Source organism: Pomacea canaliculata, linkage group LG10 (assembly GCF_003073045.1).
Source record: "Pomacea canaliculata isolate SZHN2017 linkage group LG10, ASM307304v1, whole genome shotgun sequence".
NCBI classification, from domain to species: Eukaryota; Metazoa; Mollusca; class Gastropoda; order Architaenioglossa; family Ampullariidae; genus Pomacea; species Pomacea canaliculata.
This window is the reverse complement of record NC_037599.1, coordinates 253,469-276,850: the sequence shown is the minus strand read 5'-3', so window position 1 is coordinate 276,850 and position 23,382 is coordinate 253,469. Positions and strand designations below refer to the sequence as shown.

At 41.4% G+C, this 23,382-nt stretch overlaps 1 protein-coding gene across 2 annotated transcripts; it reads left to right on the top strand.

The window, feature by feature from the left end:
• The first annotated feature begins 1,698 nt into the window (after positions 1 to 1,698).
• Positions 1,699 to 19,677, top strand: LOC112573516 (cytochrome c-type heme lyase-like). Of its 2 annotated transcripts, none has more exons than XM_025253965.1 (7): positions 1,699 to 1,779; positions 5,164 to 5,407; positions 6,283 to 6,430; positions 7,794 to 7,914; positions 12,023 to 12,106; positions 18,326 to 18,479; positions 18,733 to 19,677. In XM_025253965.1, the coding sequence occupies exons 2-7, from the start codon at positions 5,165 to 5,167 to the stop codon at positions 18,853 to 18,855; spliced, it is 873 nt and encodes a 290-aa protein (XP_025109750.1). In that variant the 5' UTR covers positions 1,699 to 1,779; position 5,164; the 3' UTR covers positions 18,856 to 19,677. The 2 variants fall into 2 exon arrangements, with proteins under 2 accessions (XP_025109750.1, XP_025109749.1); XM_025253964.1 differs by lacking the exon at positions 1,699 to 1,779 and adding an exon at positions 1,796 to 2,084.
• Positions 19,678 to 23,382: the final 3,705 nt, after the last annotated feature.

Here is a 23,382-nt window from a genome sequence, read left to right as displayed (position 1 = left end):
CAATGCAGTGTTATCAGAGAACTTAATGAGGAAGCTATTCCCCTGCATACTGCTGCACCTGTCAGTGTGCATGATAAACAACAGAGGTGATAGGCAACAGGCTTGTGGGGACCCGATGCTTGTAACAAAAGTATAAGAAAAATACTATTTATGTACACCCTCTGCTGTCTGCAAGTCAAAAAATCCGCTAGCCACAGAACCAGTTGATGTGGAAGATCAAAATCAGAAATCTGCTTCAAAGCCAGGTCTGGTTGCACTGTATTGAATGCAGAACTAAAATCAGCGAAGAGTAGTCGGGCATGCGTCTTGGGCTTTTCCAAACGTTTGTACAGTGTGTTCAGAATAAACAACTTGGCATCGTCAACACCCCTCCCCTTCCTATAAGCAAATTGCACTGGGTCCAATTTACTCTCTACAGATGTTAATGAGATTTTTGACAATTTTCTTGAGAGTTTTCCTTACAAGGGAGGTTAGTGGTAAGACTGCTGATTTTTACAATAATAATAAATGCGAAATTTGTAAAGCGCATACACTCCTAAAGAGCATGCTCTTAGTTCTTAAGAACAAGACATGGGCAACATACAAGGGATAGAAGAACAAGCAAACATATATGAAGGAGAATAAACAACAGTACTGATGATGAATAAAAGACAAACATGAAAAATGCAAATAGAAATCAAGTAACAAGGACTAAGAGTGTAATGATTTTGTTTAAGAAAGACTAGCAAGGGAGTAGCAATAAGCTGACGTGTGGGTAAGGTGTGACAAAGGACTAGCATTGCGTGGACTGTCATTAGTAATGCTTCAAGGAAGAGATGCATTTTCAGCACACATTTAAAGGATTCAATAGTAGGTAGGCGGCGGATATGGAAAGGGTGAGAGTTCCATTGTTTTGCTGCATAATAAAAATCCTCTGGCCATATGTTGTTTTGGTGACAGGAATAGGAGACAAGTGGTATTGCATAGCTGGAATGTCAGGGAAGAGAAGTTCAGAGAAAATAATAGTCAGGGCAGGAGGCTGCAAAGAAAATTAAAACATAGCACAGACAATTTGTGCTGGATGTGAGAACGGATGGGAGCCAGAGCAGAAAATAAAGTAGAGGAGTGACATGATCCCTTTTCCTAGCTCTCGCAGCATTCTTTGCCACACAGAAGTTTTGTTTTTAATTTTGATTACAGTTCATCAAAAATTAAAATAAATGTTATCAAACTGACCTTAAAACAACAGAAAGAAAAATAAAAAGAACTGAAGACATTAAATGTCAAAAAGTGACAGATTAGCGAAGAAGTGTGGTGGTGGTGGTGGGGGGGGGGGCAGGAAATAAAAAAAAATGCACCGTGTTTTCACAAATAATAACATCGCAATTGTCACAGACTTCTTTTATAAGTATCCATGCCTCTTTATTGGTTAAACAGACTTTCCTAGGCAATAGGGCGATGTTGAATTATCTTTATTTTTTTTAATTTTCCATAGTGATGTAGGAAATATAGCAGACTACCGCACTGTTTTTTCCACATAATCTTTAATTCTCGTGGCTTTTTTCTCTTTCGTTCACAAATGGAGAGTAAGCTATGTTTGGCGATGCAATGAATTGCCTCCATTACTTCGTCGTACTTGTTAAACAAGTCCATCAACAAAATTACATTTTCTACTTCGCCAGCCGCTGCCATTTTAAGTGTGGACAATGTTTCTGTAGAGTTGTCTCCCTGGAGACTGTGGGAGGCGAAGTTGGGGAATTGAGTGACATAATAGTCGTCATATGGCAGCCACAATGCAGTGTAACATGCTTTACTAATATATGTGTGTATGCACTGTGTATATGTATGTCCAATAAGAGGGAGTTTACATCTTTTTGCAGACGAAACTGTACCCCCTAGCTCTTCGCTCTTGTATAGAGCAAGTTAAGAAAAGCCAGTTTTCACGCATGAGTGGGCAACACAAGGTCACACACTACCGACTTGTCTGTCAACACACGTTCTCTTGGACAACTGTGCGAACAGACAACTAATAATGCACACGTGGTAGTCACAGAACATCGCAACACTTTAGCGTGGAAATCATTTTTTTGTCAAGATTTGTATAGGTAAGTGTGAAAGTTTCTTGAAATTATTAGTCAAGGTCCAGCTTGATCGCGAAGTTACGGTGAACGTTGTCGGTCACCAGTTTCTACACTCATATAAGCCGATTACTTGATTACTTCTTTTACGAAGTTAAATTTCTACCCTGTAAAGTGCGAGGGCTAAATGGAAAAAAGCATTTTTTTGCTTATTTTACCTCTCATAAATAAAGAATTGTCATTGTCTTCTGCCATCCTGTGTGCGAACTGTCTCTTTGTCGCCCACTGCACTCTTCTTCACTTCTCTGCTTATCTTCCAGTACTTTGCTCTGAGCTCTTCATTTTCTTGCTGGTCTTGACATCAGTTGATCTTTTGCTTCAGCTCTTTCCTTTTCCTATACTTTTCCAGGTCCCTAAACACATTCTTTGTGTTGTTTCTCTTTCTTTCCCAGATCCCATGTGTAGGCAGACTTCCACGTCTCCTGTAACCCTGTCCAGTGGTTGGCAGTGTTTTTTCCAGGAGTCCCTCCAGTCCTGCAAACCTAATTTTTAACTTCGCAGCTGAGCTCTTCTTGATTTCTGCGGTCTCTAAGAAACTGCACGTTGAATTTGTGGTTCGGTCTGTCTGATGAGTCATGGAAAGACCTCAGCTTTATCTTCATGGTTGTTACAAGCAAGTGGTGGTCTGTGGCTGACATCCAGCAGGCTTTTTCTAAACTGGCGATTAATGGTGATGTGATCGATCTGGTTTTCTGTTTGTCCATCGGATAAGTCCATGTGGTCTTGTGAATGGTTTTGTGTGGAAAAACTGTGCCTCCAACTACAAGGTCATCGAACAAGCAGAAGTATGTGAGCAGCTCACCATTTTCATTGCAATTGCCCACACCATGCTTTCCCATTATGTGTCCTTTGTCTGTGTTGTCATTTCCAACTTTGGCATTCATGTCGCCCATTATGATTTTTAGGTCTCATTTTGGAGTACGATCAACCAGTGCTTGTAGGGAGTTGTGAAAGTCTTCTTTTTCCTCTTCTTTAGCTTCACTGGTAGGTGCATAGCACTGGATGATGGTGATCTTTCTTCCTTTGAAGTTGAACCTTGCTGACATGAGTCGTGGGGAAACTGGTTCCCATGCTATTAGTGCTCTTGCAGCCTCTGGTGTCATCAGTACTGTGAATCCTTTTGTGTGGTCATGGTCAGGGTCTTCATGTCCCGAGTAGATGATAGTCTCCCCTGATGCAAGTCTGGTCAGACTGTTGCCATTCCTTCTTGTCTCACACAGGCCGAGGAGCTTGATGTTATGGTTCTTCATTTCCTGGGCTACCTGAGCTGATTTTCCTCTTTCATACAGGGTTCTGATGTTCCAGGTCCCTATCCTGGATTTTGCCCTGGCCGTGAGAAGATGGGTTGGCAAGCTGACTTCCAAAAGGCTTTCACTAGCATGCGTCATATATAGATCTGAGACATGGCATGTGACAAACACCATCACTAACAAGGTTCAGACATTCGTCCACAGATGTCTGCACTACATCCTCAACATCAGATGGCTCGAGAATATCTGCAGTACAGACCTGTGGGAAAGAACCAACCAAAAACCTGCCAGCCAACACATCAGTTAGCGGAAGTGGGGCTGGCCAGATCAGTCACACCTTGCGAAAGCCAGGCAACAATTTAACGAGACAAGCTGTGGGAGGCATAGGGCTGGGAGACTCAGACAGACATGGAGGAAATCAGTCCACAGAGAGGCAGAGGCAGCTGGCATAACATGGTCCCAACTGGAAAGGGATGCCCAGAACCAGTTCCGATGGTGTGGTGTAGTTGCTGCCCTATGCTCCACTGGGGCAACTAGGATCAAGAAGAAGTAACTATGTAATTGGTGGTTGATATCTTCCATTTCTCATGTGCATCGTCTCAATTAAGGTTCTAATAAAACTAAAAACAACTAAAGTGCACCATCGGTATTATCAAATCAGTAGATGAATGCAAGCTGCTGCTTTTTGGTCTGAATTCCTCATCATGGAACCACAACTTTCCAGAATTTTCTTCTGTCTTTTTCAAAGGATTTTTTTTTCCAAACCAGCTTTGACATCTGGCGTGCAGTTTTGCTTTTGTCTATTGTAGTCACATGGTTCTCACCTGATGGGCATTCTGCTGCTTCTCTGGCTGCTGGTACTTTGAAATTCTTAATGTAAGTGCTTCAGTAGGGGATTCAACTCCTGTGGACCATGGAAGTCACTGGCTGAGGTCACCTCTTGTAAGAAAACTACAGTTTGGTACTGTGATTGAGTATGAAGACAGTGGTTGATCATTTGGACAATAATAATTCAGGATATGGAACAGGATATGTGTTCTTCTGGATCACTTGATACTTAACACCTTACATATAGACTGATATTTCAGTGGCTTGGACATTGTTTCTGACCAGGGTCAAGATTCTGCCTTTTGCATTGGTCTCCTCTGTCTGATCTCAGAGGTGTATAGATGGATTGTTGTCTGTCTGCCAAGACCAATGCTTAGCCTCTCGGCGAGCCTAAACAATAAATGTGGCTAAACTGGAAGCTTTGTACACACCTACCTCGTTTTAATAATTAATCTGAAATGTGACTAAACCAGATGCTTTGTACACACCAGCCTTGTTTTAGTAGTTAACTGGCAAAAAAATCATCTGCCAGCAGTCCAGTAATACAAGTTTGTGCTCGAATTTTAAAGGCTTTTCCGCATTGCATTTCATGGAATGGTAACGTAAATTTCCCTATATAACAATGCTGATTAAGTTGAAGATTAATTTCTAGGGTCAGGCTACAGTAGAAGACAACCTTTCACAGACAACATTTCACAGTGACTTTTACATTTACACTCATATATACAGCTCTTCTTCCATTTCCATTCAAAATTGTTTTTACATTTGATATGAAGGACCTGGGGAAAATAGCCTTATTGGCAATATTCTTTGTTGTTAAACTTGAATTTTGTTGTTAACCTCAGAAACTTTTCTCTCCCTTTCTAAAAATAACGCAATGTTACCTTGTTATAATATAGCATTTGAGAGGCCTTTAACAGATGGTAGTTATCTGTCTTATTTATTTTTAAATGTTCTTTCACGTTTAGAATGGGAGCTGCCAATACAACACCGGGGCCTTTGGTAACAGGTAATCAGTTGCCAGTTCCACCAACTGGCTGTCCTATGCATCATCAAAACAAAAGCTGCACAGAAGTTAGTGTCAGTAGCACTGCTACAAAAGCAGCATCTGAATGCCCTATGCAGAAGACTTCACAAGCAAGTATAATGCCCACTGGGTGTCCTATGAGAAAGGAACAACCATCTGTAGATGAATTAAACACTGACAATATGGTGAGTGATTTAACATTATTATAAAATATACTATTATAAATATAATTAGGAAGAAAATCTGGATATCAATCCGAAAGAGTAGTTTTGTCCAGATACTTCTGATTGGTAGATTCCCTTTAAATGTGTGGTTGTCAGAAAGGAAGTATTCCATTTTTCCTATTTGTAGAGAGTTTCAGTGTCAGTAAAGTTTTCATACTTGTACAGACATGGATGAGTCCAAAGAGGGGGATACAAGATACCTCATCTTATCTAGATGCTCTTAAACGTCACAGCATGCTTCTTCTGATATGTCCAAATAAAGCCTAAAGCATGCAAGGCCCCAGCATGCTTCATTGTTGTGATGCATACAGCCTAGAACTTGGAAAGTTGTGAGATTTCAAAGTACTGATAATGGCAGTTTGTCTTCTAAGTCCTGTTTGCTCCCAGTGGAGCATAGAGCCACATGGCAGTTTGTATAGCAGTCTAAATTAAAATATTAGTCAGTGTAAATCCTGACTGTTGTGAAGGTAAAGAATATAGGTGTTTGCATGACATCAGGTAGGATGGTCACATGCTTGTGAACATACCCAACTGCATATTTTCCTCATTCCTTCCTGACATCTATTTTAGGTTGATATTACTACCTTCCTGGCAACAATTCATCAGAACAGTATCATCTTTTTAAAAAATGCTTATGAATTTGTTCAGCTTACATGTTAACAACATTTATTTTCTTTGTAAGCAATGGTTATTAGTTTTATCTATTTTTTTTTCATTCTGTCTTTCTATCTCAAGTGTTCTTTTGCATGTCAGTGTCATGATTTGCATTCATTTTATGCGGCTGCCTTGCATGTTCACTGGTATAGCATGTCTTGCAGTAAGTTTTATTTCAACAGATGCCACCACCCAATCAAAGGCCTGCACCCGACCAGCCTTTTCCCTTGTCACTTGAACGTAAAACCTCCACCATTCCAAAAGCTGGCACTGATGAGACGTGGGTGTACCCTTCACCACAAATGTTCTGGAATGCAATGTTGCGCAAAGGTATATTTTTTTCTCTCATTTTGAATTAGCATCCCAGGAAAATAAGTATGCTGAAAAGAATTTTCAATTCATGCTCTAAGGTCAAACCAAGAAAATAATAGAAACTATGCTGATAAACTTATAAATTAATGATAATAGTTTTAATGCTATTTCTATAGTACCATACCCCACCATCAAGGCAGGCTCAAAGCGCTTTACATAACAAGATATAGTTATGATAATTATAACTTATATAGGGGCACAAACTCTGATGAAGAGCTATCACAAAGTTATCAAGAAAATCCATGATCCATGCAAGAGGAAGAATAAATATTTCTCAAGAGAAGTGCAGTCATGTCCTGTACAAGCACAAATCCACATTCTAAATATAGCTCAAATGTAGTAGTGAAGCACAACACATAAATGAGAAAGCATGAAGATTGTCTAGTCTGTAGATCAGAAACAAAACATTAATGATGTTAGCTTTAATGGTGTGATCTAACATAATCTGTAGTTTTGTTAATGATCACCTTTTGTAGTGCGATATCCCAGCTGAGACTAGGCTCTTTGCACATTACAAATGCAAAAACACAACACAGACAAAATGCCAATGGCTCTGTATTGCAATTAAATCATTTTTGTGGCTTTTATTTATTTACTTTTTGTGGTTCCTGTGCTTGCGTAGTTTTTAAGAGGGGATGTTTGAGCTTGCTGTTTATATATGATGTGTTTTCTTACTGTTTTTACTGGTTAGGGGGATGTCCTAGTTAGCTGTTTAAAAATAATGCTTGGTTTTTGTTTGTATTTTAGTTTTCTCTCTGAAAATGCCACATTTGCTTAGTTTTCTAATTCCAGCAAACATTTATTAGTGTGATTTTATACAGCTTCTATTATTAGTCAGTTGTGCTCTTTTCATTACCTTCTACAGTCACATTGAAACGTCACTGCAGTTATTATAACCAGCTATATAATTTTATGGGACCAATGTGGTATATGCAGTCTGTCTTTTGACCAAATAATTATTACATTCTTCATGATTGTAATTGGAGTAACGGGAGTACCATTATTTGTGTGATCCATCCTTGAGTGAACTATCATGATATAGCGCATAGCTGTACTTGTCAAGTAAAGTTGTCAACAAGTAAAAAGAATTGTGTCATTTTGTTTTCTTGACAATATTATTTTGTAATATTAAATTTGAAAATGCACCTGCTATGTTTTTTTGTTATTGGTAGTAGTTAAAACAAGTGTGCAATGATGTATTTACAATATGATTTTTCTGTTTATTTTTACAGTGGTAGAACAGCAAAAATTATTACTGTTAAGGCATATTTGAAGGTATTTAGTGATGCATGAATCATTTATTTCCTCTTGATTTTATTAGGTTGGCGTTGGAAGGAAGCAAGTTTATCCCCAGGAGACATGGAGAACATTATTAAAATTCATAACGCAAACAATGAGCAGGCCTGGCAGGAAATTCTCAAGTGGGAGGCCCTCCGTGTCCAGTAAGTTAATGATTTATTTGAAATGTCTGTGTTCAAAACAATCATCAGTGGTATGGGTGTAGCTTATTTACTGGGTGACTTAAAAGTTTTTTGTTTTTTGTTGTTTTGTTTGTTTTTTTTTTAAAGGTGGGGGAGATTAGTTGACAATAAAAATACAATACAAAGCAATAATACTTTAGAGATGCTAGACTGATAAAAGACCTCTCGACCTTAAAGAATGCTTCCTTTTAGGTTTGGAAAGTAAATGTAGATTGGCTTAACTCACATGAGAAACAAGGACAATATTAAACTAGTAACACTGGAATTGACAAAATTACTCTATTAAAAAAAAGAGAGAGAGAATTATAAGAGATAGACAAAACCAACTTATATGAAATGAAAAAAAATAAGCAATAATCGACTGTTAGTACCTCAATCCATCCTGAGAGTGTACTTTTTGAATATTAGTCCAGAAAGAATAAGATATCTCCCAAGAACTTTGTCAAACAAAATTTTCTATGCGTGTTTATGCAAACGTTATCACCCTCTGAGAGTCTGTTCCTGCAGGCAGTAGACTTATTAAATAGTCACTCATGAATGAGTGTTACTGATGATGATGATTGCATTCAATAAGCTTTATCGTTGAACTGCTGGCTCTCTCCATTTTACGCAGAAAGAAGGGTTGTGAATGGTAAAATTCCTGTTAAAGCAATTTAATTTTCCCAGGCCGCATGAGAAATTGGGATGGTTTTCTAATATAGTTAACTCAGTTTTACCTAATGCTGTATGTATAGTAAGTAGTTCACACCTTCCCTCTGTCACGTGGCTGTCACCCGGCCAGCGATTTCCCTGTGTGCGTGCTATGTAACTGCGATGTACTACCATACAGTATAGTAATTGCGCGGAATTTCACAACTTGTTTCTTTTAACAGTCACACAATAGTGGCATAGTAGGAGAGTCTTTACCGAGAGTGGCATAGTAGAGGGGTGGCATAGTAGGGAGATTTGACTGTAGTCTATTACACATAAGTATTCTGTGTCAAAGGTGCAGTCACAGAGTGTAGATCATATGTGCACAAAAGACAATGAGTTAGTGTACGTTTGAGGCTAACCCTTAACCCAGAGACGTAAAATTCAACTGTGTTGTGATGAGCAAACCTACTTTTGCTTCTGGTCTACATACATGGTTTTACATTATGCAGTAAAATTGTTCTGCTCGTCATGCTATTTTCGTGTAGTAGCTGCCAAGAGAGTTGTTTCCCTTACTTTCTAGAAACTACTGGTGCTGTGTTCTATGTAGATCAGCGGTTCTCAACCTGTGCTTACAAGGGGGGTGCGAAGGTGGTCATTTTTTTTAAAGTTTCTTATACTGGTATTAGTGAAATTAGCTTACATTGTGTGGCTAAGGGGGGCGCGTGGACGTACCTTTATTCGTGTGGGGGGGCGTCACAAGTAAAAGGTTGAGAACCGCTGATGTAGATGCTCTCTGTGCTATGTTCTGTGTAGTTTCTCCCTGTACCATGTTCTATGTAAATGCTCGTTGTGCTATCTTCTATGTAGATGCTTGCTATGCTATGTTCTGTGTAGTTGCTCACTGTGCTTTTTGAATGAAGCAGTGAGGCTTTCAGTTTTTCTAGTGACTCTAGCATGCCCTTGCTTATAAGGCAAAACTTTAATATTATGCGCATCCCTTTGCTGTAGTGGGCAGTTGCTCTTCTGTGAACTGCTATGAAGTGAGGGTAAGTCTTTGTCCTGGGGTAACATGGGGAACTCAAGGACAAGGATCCTGTCTGCATAGTCCACACCACATATATATTGTTTTACCCCTGGAAATGTAGTTATAAAACGGTGGCAAAGGTGGCCTGGGTTAAAGAAACAAAGTAGGACTCACAGGGTCTGGGCACCGCTTGTGACCACTCTGGAAATGACACTTTTCCTTATCCCTGGAGAAACAACATACTCTTGCTTCATAACTATGACCACTGGGGAAAAAATGCCATGAGTAAGATTTCCAAATTGTATGGGCAGTCTCATGTTAATGTTCAGTCTGAGCTATCAGGTGACACACGATGGTCTTCTTTGGCCATGTGACTCAGCACGATACCCTGTTGAAGACTATCCTTCAAGGTGCGGGTAGCTAACATTGCAGTGGCCAAAGAAAGAACTGGTTTACAAGTGTCAAAGACTAGATTGGTCTTTCTGTACATGACCTGCTGACTATCGCCCACAATATGCAAGAATTGTGGGCCCTGTCAACAACAGGTACCGGTCAAGGGACAACTGGCTGATCAATTATAAGAAATGCCAGATACTGAATCACTTGTGAAATGCTAGCAAATGAAGGAGAAACTCTTGAATGCTTTAGCCAAGTCCTTAGAAGGGAATAACTGTTAGTCTTAGGAAATACACAGAAAGAAAAGACAATCCCATATAATGTTAGTCTCACTGGACTTGGCATCGTGCTCCTGCAAAATGAGTACTGTGGCATACACTAGTCAAGCTCTGACAGACACTGACACTAGGAACTATCGGATCGGACTGGAACTTCTCAACGTGGTCTATGGCCAAGACAAATTTCATCAATACGCTTTTAACCAAAATATGAAGATGTGGAGCGGTCACGAGTAATTAACATCCATTTTTAGAAACCTCTGATGTCTGCTTCAAAAGAAGGAAGGATACTGCATTTAAGGATACTTTTACAAGAAGAGAAAAGTAACGCCCTTGTAGACCTATTTGATGTTTAGACCCATGCTATTTTATGCTTCATTTGTCTTGTAGACCTGCACTGTCTTGATTGTCACTTAACTTTACCTCGCCTCACTGCTGCCCATAAGAAAGTGGGAGTCTTTGTCATTGGCACTTCTAACGAGTGAGCCAGTCAATGTGCGGCAGAAGCACAAAGATGAATGCTAACAACAATCAGCCATTTACAGGTTGGACAGGGATAAATGTGGACACTCCTTGATTGAACTGATGATGAAGAAAAGTAGTACAGCAGTAGATGAATGGAAGAGTAGAATAACAGTAGGAGAAGAACAGGCCCTATTTGGTTCAGTCATTGCCTTCGGTCCTTCACCCCTTCTATCCACTGGTAGCTTACTAAGGGTGCGAGGTCATACAACCCTATAAGTGCATCAGAAATTCCTCTCTGAATGCTGCTCTTACCAAGCATTGGCAACTGCTGTCTAGCCATTTCAAATCTTATAGCAAAACATTTATACCTTTATCCATGCAAGCAGACTATTAGCCAAATCTGCATGGAGCTTTAACTTTATAAATAATCTTTCTAACCTGTCACATCACTACAGAATGCCTGGGATGTCACAATATGCCCTCATTAATGTGTAATCCCAGCACTCCATTTAGCTGAGGTCATCAACAACATAAATGTATGCTTGTGTTCTCCTCATGTCTCTTGTTGACCTTGTGATGTTTGTAAACATGCATAATGAGAACACAAAATGGGCTTCACCTTTTATCTTGTACTTAACTTTTCCAAATCATTAGAATAAAATTATACGCCTCACTAGTCTTTAAGCAATGCTCAGAATGGCACCTGGGAAGCTGAGAAGCAGAATTACTGATACAGCATAAATATGATTCATTGGCCCTGTGGGCATTTTGCATCATCTTGATTGTTTTCATTAAAGTATGACATTATGCTTTGATCAATGTTGCAAAACCCTAAAACCAGAAATATAAATCAATAACTTTCCTTTTTTTTTTTTTCATTTGACAGTAGCTACAGCTGTCAGTCTGGCTTAACAAGGGTTGTCACCAGTACAGTGAATATTAGGTGTCCTTCTTTTCATCAGCAAAGTGCAACTCGAGCATAATGGTAGCAGCTTTAACAGACTATTCTGCACAGATTTTTGTAGCTTTCACCATATCCATAAATTCAATGACAAGCATGATTCTAGATATGTGTAAAGATGTAATATTCTTAGATTTGCTTTACAAGAGCACCTAGGTTGCTTAACTGCCAGTCCAACAACAAGCATGGTGCTGAACACATCACAACTCTTGGCAAGTATAGTGTGGAACATGTCACAATTGAACAGCAGGTGTGGTGTCGGATTTGATCTTGTGAGAAGATATATAAAGGTCAGGGTTGATCTGTTTTCAGGGAGGGTGGAATGCCCAGGCTCAAGAGATTTGGTGGGAAAGCAACAGAGTACTCGCCCAGAGCCAGGATCAGGCACTGGCTAGGGTAAGTGACTTCTTTCCTGTATTTTAGAGGACTAACTGTTAGACTCGGGCAGCTACACTTTTAGCAGTATAGTATCTTTTTGTTAGGTACGGATTTTTATTTTAAATTTTATTATTGGAAGTGTCACACACCCACACTTTCTCACACAGGCATGCAAAGCATTCCTATGGTGCAACAAGGTTATACAGGCAGTTTTTAGCTTTATTTAAGATTTATATTCTAAATGTAGTTAAACCTTAATTCTTCAGTGCTATCAAGAAGGTTAGCTGGAAAACAATGTTAGCTTCTGATGAGCAAGAAATAGCAGATTATAAGGCATGAATACAATAATAATTACAAATATACAAACATTTAACAGGTTACGTATCAAGTAAGTCTAGTAATTGACATGCAGTTGGTGCTAGCTGTCATAACACCACTTCTCAATACAGTCTTTTTGGAGATGAACTGAATGCCACTAACCCCAGGACAGTACCGTCTCTGCATTGTGACAGTCAGTACTAGTACTGTCTGTACACCATAACACAGGCATGGACAATGCGTACTCACAGTAGACGGTAAGGCAGGGGCAGTGATATCTGTAGACTTCTCAGTACAGTCTTTTTGGAGATGAACTGAATGGCACTGTGGACTATGTGTACAGAGCAGGGGCACTGGCTTCTGGGTGAACATTAGTGGCAGGTATGACCATATTGAGGGAAGTGAAGAAAATGCAAAGTGTGGCTGGGTTCAAACCAGATTTTATATATCTGCCTGGAACAGAGTGCCCAAATGTCTTTGATGCTTTGAAAGTAGCATTTGCGTCATCCACAAAACCTTTTTAACTCAAATCAGTTCTCTTTGCTCATAATCTCCACAGTAATTCCTGTAACTTTCAAAATGTAGGTGACACTTTCTTAGATTTGCATCACATTGGGTTGCTTAACTGACAATAACAGATGACTGTTTACATTACTTGACTGCCATTTGTTACAGCGTCAGTAAGGTGCAGGAGATGTCCATTCAAATGACAGTGACATTTAACGGCATTTGAGTTGACTTGCTGTGAGAGTGTCTGTAGGATGTCAGAGAAGTTGCTTCATGATGTGAAAATGGTGCGGGAGTAAATGATGAGCACTGTGAAGAGTGATGTATAGGACATGCAAAGTTAGTGTTGGAGATCAGTCGGGGAAGCTTCTCTATGCTCCTTCTATTAGTCTAACCTTTAGTATTATGTCCGTCAGTCTGACCTTTAGTATTGTCCTATTAGTCAGATCTTTAGTATTAAGTCCCTTTTATTCTCAGGCTCCAGTGAAATTCTTTACATTTGTGAGTCACTTTCACTCTCAATCTTTAAGAAGCATCTTGAGACCCATGTTGTCTGCAAAGTCTTTGTCTAAAAATGACTGATGGCAGTACTAGTATATGTATTCATGTGATTGGCAAGTTTGTATGGAGAATGTGAGGTAACCTGCGTTAGGGGCAGTTGAAATCAAAGTGTGACTAAACCCAATCCTCAAAAATGCAAGTAAGGTTTGATCATACATTGAGAATATTAGTAATAACAAGATAGTTTCATTTACAAATTGATGTGTTATACACATTAATTATGGAGAAAAAGATTGGAATTAGACTATAAAAATGAGTTTAACCCCACTTTGTAACAAGTAGGATGGTGCTCAAGTTGCTGTAAAGAAGGTGATGAACTGGCTACGCATCACTGCCAACGATGGTGCTAAGGTGGCTGCAAGTGACTGTAAAGGTGCTGAACCGGCTGTAAGTGATTGTCAAGTACAGTGTTAAGGGGGTTACATATCACTGTCAAGGATGGTGCTAAGGTGATCACACATCAGTGTCAAGGATAGTGTTTGTGTTTTGGAGACCCATGAAATAACTGTTGGAGTTAAGACATGGAATGTGAAAACTTGCCCTACTTCATATTTCTGAGCAGGGTGTATTTGTTTTGTCCTTGAAAAAAATTACCTTGGAACACATCACTGGCTAAAGGTTAGGGTATTAAAAAGCTTGCATGCTTTTCAATGACCAGCTAGTTTAAGGCCCTCCGGATGGTGCCTGAACAACACCCATGAAGTGTAGTTGCCAGTTGTATGCTGTTGCATTAAGGCCACAGAAATGCCAAAGCTTAGAAAATTTATACATGTAATCATGCACACACACGAACATGCAAACAATTGTTCTTTGCTAGTTTTCTTTGACTTTATACTTTAACTGAGTGTTCCACTAGATAAAGGTCTGGTTTCACTGTCTATAGAGGTTTGTATGTTTTCTCCAACCTGAAGCCTGTAATCATATTTCATGTAATAGTTGTCAAGGGGTTTTGTGGTATCTTGACTTTGAGAAAGAAGCATATGCAGTAAAACAGGTGAGAGAGGCACGGGATTTTTTATGGCCCTGAGAAGGGAGACCTGGATGAAGCCTTTATTTTGAAGTTGAAATACCAATATCAGCAACAACGCAGTTGTTGATCATAAAAACCTGTAGCAAATACATGTACTAAATTTATACAAGGAAAAAAGTTGTAACTTAGTCATGATTGTGGCACACATTTACTGAATTTGCAAGATAAATGGATGACAGAGCAACTGTAGTAAGTATACCTAGCTAATCACATCAAAATAAAAATAACCATGAACTTAACACACTTTTCTTAGGACTCACATTTTGACATTCTCCTTTCCTGCATTACTTTTCCAGACTATGTGTGAAGTCAGGTAGTCAGTAGACAGCTAGAGGTCTGGCAGTCAGGCAGTCAGTAGACAGCTAGAGGTCTGCAGTCAGGCAGTCAGTAGACAGCTAGAGGTCTGCAGTCAGGCAGTCAGTAGACAGCTAGAGGTCTGCAGTCAGTAGACAGCTAGAGGTCTGCAGTCAGTCAGTAGACAGCTAGAGGTCTGCAGTCAGTAGACAGCTAGAGGTCTGCAGTCAGGCAGTCAGTAGACAGCTAGAGGTCTGCAGTCAGGCAGTCAGTAGACAGCTAGAGGTCTGCAGTCAGGCAGTCAGTAGACAGCTAGAGGTCTGCAGTCAGGCAGTCAGTAGACAGCTAGAGGTCTGCAGTCAGTAGACAGCTAGAGCAGTCAGGCAGTCAGTAGACAGCTAGAGGTCGGCAGTCAGTCTGCAGTCAGTAGACAGCTAGCAGTCAGTAGGCAGTCAGCAGTCAGTAGACAGCTAGAGTCTGCAGTCAGTAGACAGCTAGAGGTCAGTCAGGCAGTCAGTAGACAGCTAGAGGTCGCAGTCAGGCAGTCAGTAGACAGCTAGAGGTCTCAGGCAGTCAGTAGACAGCTAGAGGTTTGCAGTCAGTAGACAGCTAGAGGTTTGCAGTCAGTAGACAGCTAGAGGTCTGGAATCAGGCAGTCAGTAGACAGCTAGAGGTCTGGAGTCAGGCAGTCAGTAGACAGCTAGAGGTCTGGCAGTCAGTAGACACAGTCAGTAGTCGACAGTAGAGGTCTGGAGTCAGGCAGTCAGTAGACAGCTAGAGGTCTGCAGTCAGTAGACAGCTAGAGGTCTGGTGTCAGGCAGTGGACAGCTAGAGTCTAGCTGACTCCACACATTGTTGCTCAGACCTTTGGAATATCTATTTTTCCCACAAAAAAGAGTATGTGATAATATGTGTATTTATGTGTATGAGTATGAGTATTTATGTATTTTATAGAGTTCATATTACAAGAAAACTATGTACTGGGTAGTCTAGCTGTTGACAAAGATGTCTGAAGGTGTGAACACACACACAAACAGTATCTCTATGTTACTTAACATTGCCAGTAAACATGTCCTTATATTAGCACATACATATATACATACTTGTTTTGTCTGTGTATATTTCCTTTTCTTTGTCTCTCTCTCTCTGTAGAACTGCCTGTGTATAATATCCATCAGTAGCATCACCACTAAGTTTTGTTGTCTCTTCTCCTGCATACTGACTGGCATGAAGTCGGAGCATTTTTTAACACGGTCCAGTGGCCTAATCAATAAAGTTTGTTTTCTCTATGTGTGTATTTATGCTGTTTATGTGTGTTTGTGTCAGCTGTAGATGCTTTCCTCTAACTTGAAATGACTTTGTAGGTGCTTAGTAAATGCCATGGAGCATGCAGAAGAAAAGTTTTTAAGACCAGAGAAAACATAAGTGCAGTAAGTACCTGTGGGGATGAGGATGTGTGCATGCAAGTGCATGCATGCTTGAAATTTTGATGATCACCAGCAGCTTGAAAACAACTGTTGTATCGGATATTATCTTCCATGAAGTAGTCTAAAAAGTGGGCTGATTCAGGGTGACAAGGCTACATGCTACTACACAAAGTGTGAACAAGTTTTGGGATCAGAAATCTTTCTGCTGGAAATGCCAACTCAATAATGATTCACGAAGCTTCCTAAGACAGATACATTACACAGTAGGGAAGCCGAGGCAGGCATTCATCAGGTTAGCAGCACCAAGCGTAATGTACATTAGGCTATTGCTGTCAGGCGTGCTGGGCATGGTGCTTGCTGTGACATTTGTATAGAAAGTATTCCAGCATGGCCCGGCTTGCATTGTGTCTGGCTGTGTGCACTGCCATGGCGTTCAGTGCTTATTTCACCATTTCACTCTACCTTCTGCCATGGCGTTCAGTGCTTAGTTTACTCTGTCTTCGGCCTGCACAATGGTCGGGGGGGTGGTGGTGGCAGGAATGCACAATGCTCTTGAACGTATCAGATCTACATCTGCATGCAGAGGTATAAATTTCTGTCATTACTTCACTTGAAATGTCTGGCGCATTTTACTGCAGGTCAGACTTTATGGAGACTCATGCTATCTTTGGTAATAACAACAGGGTTATATCATAGTCTACAGATATCACTGCCCCTGCCTTACCGTCTACTGTGAGTACGCATTGTCCATGCCTGTGTTATGGTGTACAGACAGTCCTAGTACTGACTGTCACAATGCAGAGACGGTACTGTCCTGGGGTTAGTGGTATTCTGACAAAACTGAACCTCGACCTCCCAATAACATCTGGCAGCATCCAGTTTAAAGGGTGCCCATGAAGACTGAATGCTACAAGTAGAAAAAGTGGGCATTACATATCAAAACCAACACATTTTATGAAAGCAGATAAGCGAAACATTGTTAAATATTTTCATACATTACTGGTATTATCGAATATAATTTAAGGAGCCTAAAATGTTTCCTTACAGACAAGTATATGGAAATGTGTTTATGTATCGCTGTGTATGTAGCAACATAACCTGAGGACATACACAGACATAGGATAGACATGGGAGGGTTTGGCTATAAACACTGAAGGACTGAGGATGTGCATATACATAGGAGGCTTTGGCTATAAACAGTTAAGGATCGAGAAGGCACCAATGGCATATATATAGATGTTTGATATATGTTAGTTGATAAGTCATGTTATATGTTTTTTCATGGAGATTGCTTGATAAGATGAATGTGTGCATCTAAGATGGGACATGAATATGTGCTTGAAAAAAACTTTGACAGTATTTAGTAGCGAAAATATGGAGCATTCAGTAATACCTTGTGGTTTAGCAGTTTCAAGTATATCAGGCACTTCTGGGAAATACAGATGAGCTTTGTTTTGTTTTCTTTTTAGTCTAAACACTACAGGGTAGGGTGTGAAAACTCTAAAGCCCATTGCTGATACCTCAGGACATTTCTATCACTCAGCATCACAACCAAGACAGATTGTACTACACTCAGCCACAAAAACATGTCATCAACAAGCTTAACAAAACACAGCAAATAAAATATAGTAAGAAAGTAAAGAAATATATTTGATCAATTAAAAATACTAGGTATAATAAATTGCTTTGATTGCATAATATTTATGTACAAGTACGAGCAAAAATCAAGCGTAATATATTTTTAATAAGTTACAAGATTTCAAAAATGATTAAGGGCTGTCTTTGAATCCGAATGGCAAATGTAGTATGGAAGAGAGTCTCATCATTTACAATCACTGAAGGAGAACATAGCTTGTCCAAAAGTCTTTATATATGGGACTTACATAAATGGGCTAAATGACTGATTAGGTAAACTGAAAGATACCAAGCAAGTAAACCCACTCCATGATCTTTATAGCAGTCAGATGTAGAGCCATTTGTCATCAAAATGATATTGTAATCAACACCAATAAAGTTTACCAGCAGGAGTTTTACAGTAATGAGGAAATGCTACCAGTGTTTTCAGTCCTAACCTGTGGGAACTTTGTCTTGTCACTATAGGTATGAGCTACCTTTTGACCGCCATGACTGGATTGTGGACCGCAATGGCAAAGAGGTGCGCTACATCATTGATTACTATGATGGTGGCAGTGTTGATAAAAACACCTACCAGTTCACCATCTTAGATGTGCGCCCAGCTCTAGACTCCCTTGAGGTGAGAATGTAGATAATTACTTCACAGTGTAATGGTTGGTTGTTGCGTACTGTAAGCTTTCTGTCTGACATTTGTGTCACAGAAAGTGTGGGTTTTGGGGGAAGAATGTTGAAGGTGCTTTACATAACATCTGGCTTGGTCTCTCCTGTAGAAACAGCATGTGAGCATAGATATTAAGCCTAGTCTAGCTGCTGGACTTTGTGATTATGTTGAGAGTGTTTGTAGATATTAAGTCCAGTCTGTGATGTTGCAGGCATTTGTAGATCGCATGAAAGTGGCTGTCTGGCGCTGGACCTCAAGCCAAGATGCAAGGTCACCAGGCAGTGCTAATACCGTGCCTCACTTATCTGAAGGCCAGCCTCCCAAGTCATCATAGCACTGCTAGCTTTTGCTTCCTCTCTGTTGTCTTCTCTTTCATGGTTTTTACTTTGTCTTTTTTTTCTAGCCTTCATCTAGTATCTTATTCACATGTCCTGTTAAAACAAAACAGATACATAGTAGCCTAGACCAGTCAGCTGTTGTTACCAGCCTGTATGGACGTGAGCACAAAAACAGCGCATGCTTGTAGCTTTTCTCACCCACATCAGCTGAAATGAAATGGTTGAAATAGGTCAGAAATGATATTTTCAGGGAAATAGCAATAAATCTTCTTGCTTCCTGCCTTTTCAGCTTCAAAATGGATTTTATTTATATTACATATAATTGAATAAGCATTTTGGGATTGAATAAGGTTGAGGAACTCGTTTACAATGATGAGAAAATAACCTTGCCAATACTTTATCACAGTGGGTTAATACTAGTCACATCTTACACTTAGTAGACTGCTATAGTAAAAATACTGGGGATCTGGCTGTGTTGTTATTTAATGAAATAATTTCGTCTCCTGTTTTATCTTCACAACTTTTAGCAAGTTTTATTGCCACTACCTGAGAATTCTTTATTAGAGACAAAATTTGTTACAAAATGATGAGCAGCTGACCATCTCCCTTGATGAGATACTGCTTTCTCATTGCTTGCAAATATATGTGTGCGTGTGCATACTTGCACATGGGAGAGAGGGCGGGTGGTGTGCAAGTAAACATGGGATCAATGTCAGTGTTTGGTTCAAATGCTGGTGAGACTGCTTCTACCAGCTAGATATGTAGGTTGTGTGTGTGTGCATGCACCATGTGGAAATAAAAGACATCTGTGTTGAGAATCGCTTTGTCTTATCAATTACCTCTTGTACATAATGGTCAAATGAGAAAAGTTACTGTGCAGAATGATTTCAGTTTGAAACTTCTGCTTCAACAAATGTGCATTTAAAAAAAAGAGTTCCTGATGTTTGTGGAGAAAGAAGAGTTTCTCTTCTTCCGAGAGGTAGAATTACATGACAACGCCCAAAGGGCTGGGGGGTGGGACCATTCTCCATGAGTCAGCAGCAGCTGTGTTGGGGGGCAGCCTTTAAATTGATTCTGCTCTCTTCTCAACTTTCTCAATCATGCCAACATCATGCCGACAGCCTTCAGATTGATTCTGCTATCTTTTAAACTTTCTCACTCATGCTGACAGCTGCCAACATCCATGGAAAGGAATTTGCAAGTCTCTCTACACTGCTGTAAATTGCAGAAAGACAGCTGCATCAGTCTTCAGTATGTCAGCTCTGCATTGGTGTTCATCAGACCCTAACATTCCAGGTCTCTGTCTGGCTTCATTAATGTTCATGGTCTCTATGCCAGCTGTGTTTTCCATAGGTTGCATTAGTGGGCATCAGTCCTCGTCACATCACCTCAGCTTGCCATGAGTTGCATGTGATGTCTGGGTGGTAGTTCCATAAGGCAACATTTAAACAGTTTTTTCACCAGCACAGTGAGAATAAGGCATCCTGGGTTCACATCTTGTCTTAGGCATGCTGTTCTTTCTGCATGTAGCACCTTTGTACAGTGTCATCTGCTTTGTGTAATAGAGTTGTCTGAAACACCAATGCCTTCGTACAGGTCTTCGGTCCACCTACACCGATGTCCATATATGTTACCAGTTAAATGACTTTGACCCTTGTTTGCATGGAAATCATTTAATAGTGTTTATGCAGTCCATTCCGTTACCACAGCAAATACTTGAGATTCCATCTTGAAGTGGTGGGTGATTCACCAGAATAGAAGAATAGTCACCTGCAAATGTTGTGATGTTCCAGTTATCTTTCACTGCTGATCAACTTGCACCTGACAGTGCCGGCAATCAGTCCACCCATCACAATATGTCTCCTTGATATACTGCATGCAGGCCCAAAGAACAGGTCAAAAGTGTGCATCAACCTACTTGAGAATATCAAGATCTGCATGAAGAGGCTAGCACAAGACCTACATGGCGTCAGGTGACGTGGAGGACTAGAGTGGTGTAGAAGTCATTGCAACAGCTTCGATTAAACGACTCCACAGCATTGGCGGTTAGTCTCTGGGTTCCAAGTGACATTTGGACACTTTGGAACAAGTGTAACTTGGGCTTTTAAGGTGATAACTGGACAGTTTGGAGCCAGTGTATCTCAGGGACTGAAGTGACAGCTGGACAGTTTGGAGCCAGTGTATCTCAGGGACTGAAGTGACAGCTGGACAGTTTGGAGCCAGTGTATCTCAGGGATTGAAGTGACAGTTTGTAGCCAGCATGTCTGAGCAAAAAGTGCTGACAGCATGGTATGACGCTGTGCCGAGAATTTTTTTGGTTTTTCTTTCCTCATGCCCACCCGCCCAGCAAAGCTCCCTTCCACTCACCATCGCTGCACTCGTCGCTTGAACGTTCTACCTTTGCCTTTTGTATGGCCTTAACCTCGCCGCCCTACTTGCGACTTGTTCCCCACCCCACCAGTTACACATTCCCTCGTCTTCCCCCACCCCTGCCCCGCCGCTTTCCGCAGAGATGAGCTCCGAGCTCTAGCGCGCCCTGCAATGAGATGGCTTTCACAGGTGCTTACTTCCCTTTCTGACGATGTCTTAGAGATGGCGCAACAAGCAGCAAGTGCCAGTGTCGGTACAACATTGACGGTCAGGGGCACACGACGATACCACCCCGGACTTGGTGAGCAATCATGTTATAAAGCTACAACATGACGCCTACCTACACACCTGTCAGCAAGATGGGGGCGCCGCTTCCACTTGAACATCACCTGCACAGCCAAGACCGTCACCCAACCGCCTGCACGGAGGTGTCTATAAAATACATCCAAATAACAAATGGGAGATCAAGTTGGAGGAATTAGCGACTGACCGCTCGATAGTTTTGAGAGAGTAATTCTTGACAGAGCACTTGCCAGTAACCTCTACTCATTTCCGGGTCTCGGGAGGTCTCGGAGGGCTACTATTGATTTGGGACCCTCTCTCTCGCCACCCTGCATCGGAATGGCAAGTCACGTGATGTAGCCAACCTGATGCTCCCGCCCCACACATCCCCCCCCCCCTCAGCAAGTCCCGTGCGAGCTGCGCCTTTGTAGTCCGCTGCCGGCGCCTTCTTCGCTTGACCTACTTTCTTGCCAAACAGCAGGCACATCAGAAAAGCAAGACTGTGTGTCGCACACCACCCGTACCCTTCCGACCCCACCCCGGGCATGAGCGAGCGCGGGATGGTGGGTGTGGGTGGGGCGAGTTGGACGGTGTGCAAAAAATAAAAAAGCTGCTGGCAGCTGGCGACGTGGCGTCAGGAACGTTTCCTCCCCGGGTGACGAGCATCCTTCGCGCGCACTGGCAGCTGGCGAACACCGGGTGTCTCCTGCACACGCCACCCTGACTGCTTGCTAGTTAGCTAGTTGCTAGTTGCTAGCTGCTTGCTCGCTGCCAACACGTGTGACGTGGGTGACCGAGGGGCGTGGTCTTCAGCTCTTCCTCACTCGCTGCTTCCCGCTGTCGGGTGCTTGGCCTTTGCTGCCAGCTCCGTACCCGGGTGAAAGTACATGCTGTGCTTGTACAGTGATGCCCACCCATGCTGTGTCACGCTCTCTCTCTCTGAACCTCACCCACCCCTCTCTCCCATTGTCTCTTTGCCTTGTCATTGTCTCTTGTTCCAAAGAGATTTGCAGGCGGTAACTTCCCATGTGTTAGATTGACCTAACACGTGAGTACTAACGGTAAGTAAGCAAAGGTCAGAGGTTGACAGCACAGTTTAATGCTCACAGTTTCTCACGGCTGTCACGCCTTTGCCAGGGCGAAAGACCAAGTACAACTTTAGAAGAGTATTGTGTTGCAAGCACAGGGAAAATTGTAATGTGGCTACGTGGTGGGCTGCCATGACCTCATGACCCCATGCCAGAACCTGCAGAAAACTATTGTACCCAGTCACAAGACTCCATTGGTCTTTGATCTCGTGTGCATGCAGTCACAGACCCACTCCGATGGCGTAGGAAGCAGGGAAGGGAGGACAGCCGCCACTCAAAAGAAACAAATACTGAGGGTGTTCACTGTTAGCGTGGAGTTCGTCCCCCCTAAAGTCGATTATCTTCACACGCCCAGCACACACACATCACTCACACACACACACAATCTACACTGCATACATTTTCCACACACACACAATCGCCCCCGCATACATCACAATCTCTACTACGCACATCTTCCTCACATGCCATCTTCCCCCAAACATATACACACATCTCCCACCTCAACCCACGCACACACACGTATTTCCCCACTATATCACATCCCACCCACCCCACCATGTACACGTCTCCCCATGACATTCACACATCTCCCTACTACATCACATCTCACCCACCCCACCATGTACACATGTCCCCACTACCTCATGTAACCTTAGTGACCTCATGTAACCTTAAGATGCCGTTACCTAACAACTTTAAGATGAGTAATCAGTGTAACCTTATGATGCCGTAATAATGTAATAATGAGAACTTATAACACGCAGCATCACGACCACGATA

Bases quoted from the DNA above. Each gene is read 5' to 3' on its own strand.
- LOC112573516 (XM_025253965.1), top strand. From the start codon at position 5,165: ATGGGAGCTGCCAATACAACACCGGGGCCTTTGGTAACAGGTAATCAG. The intron at 5,408-6,282 runs GTGAGTGATTTA...TTATTTCAACAG, and splicing joins AATTAAACACTGACAATATG to ATGCCACCACCCAATCAAAG. The intron at 6,431-7,793 runs GTATATTTTTTT...TGATTTTATTAG, and splicing joins GAATGCAATGTTGCGCAAAG to GTTGGCGTTGGAAGGAAGCA.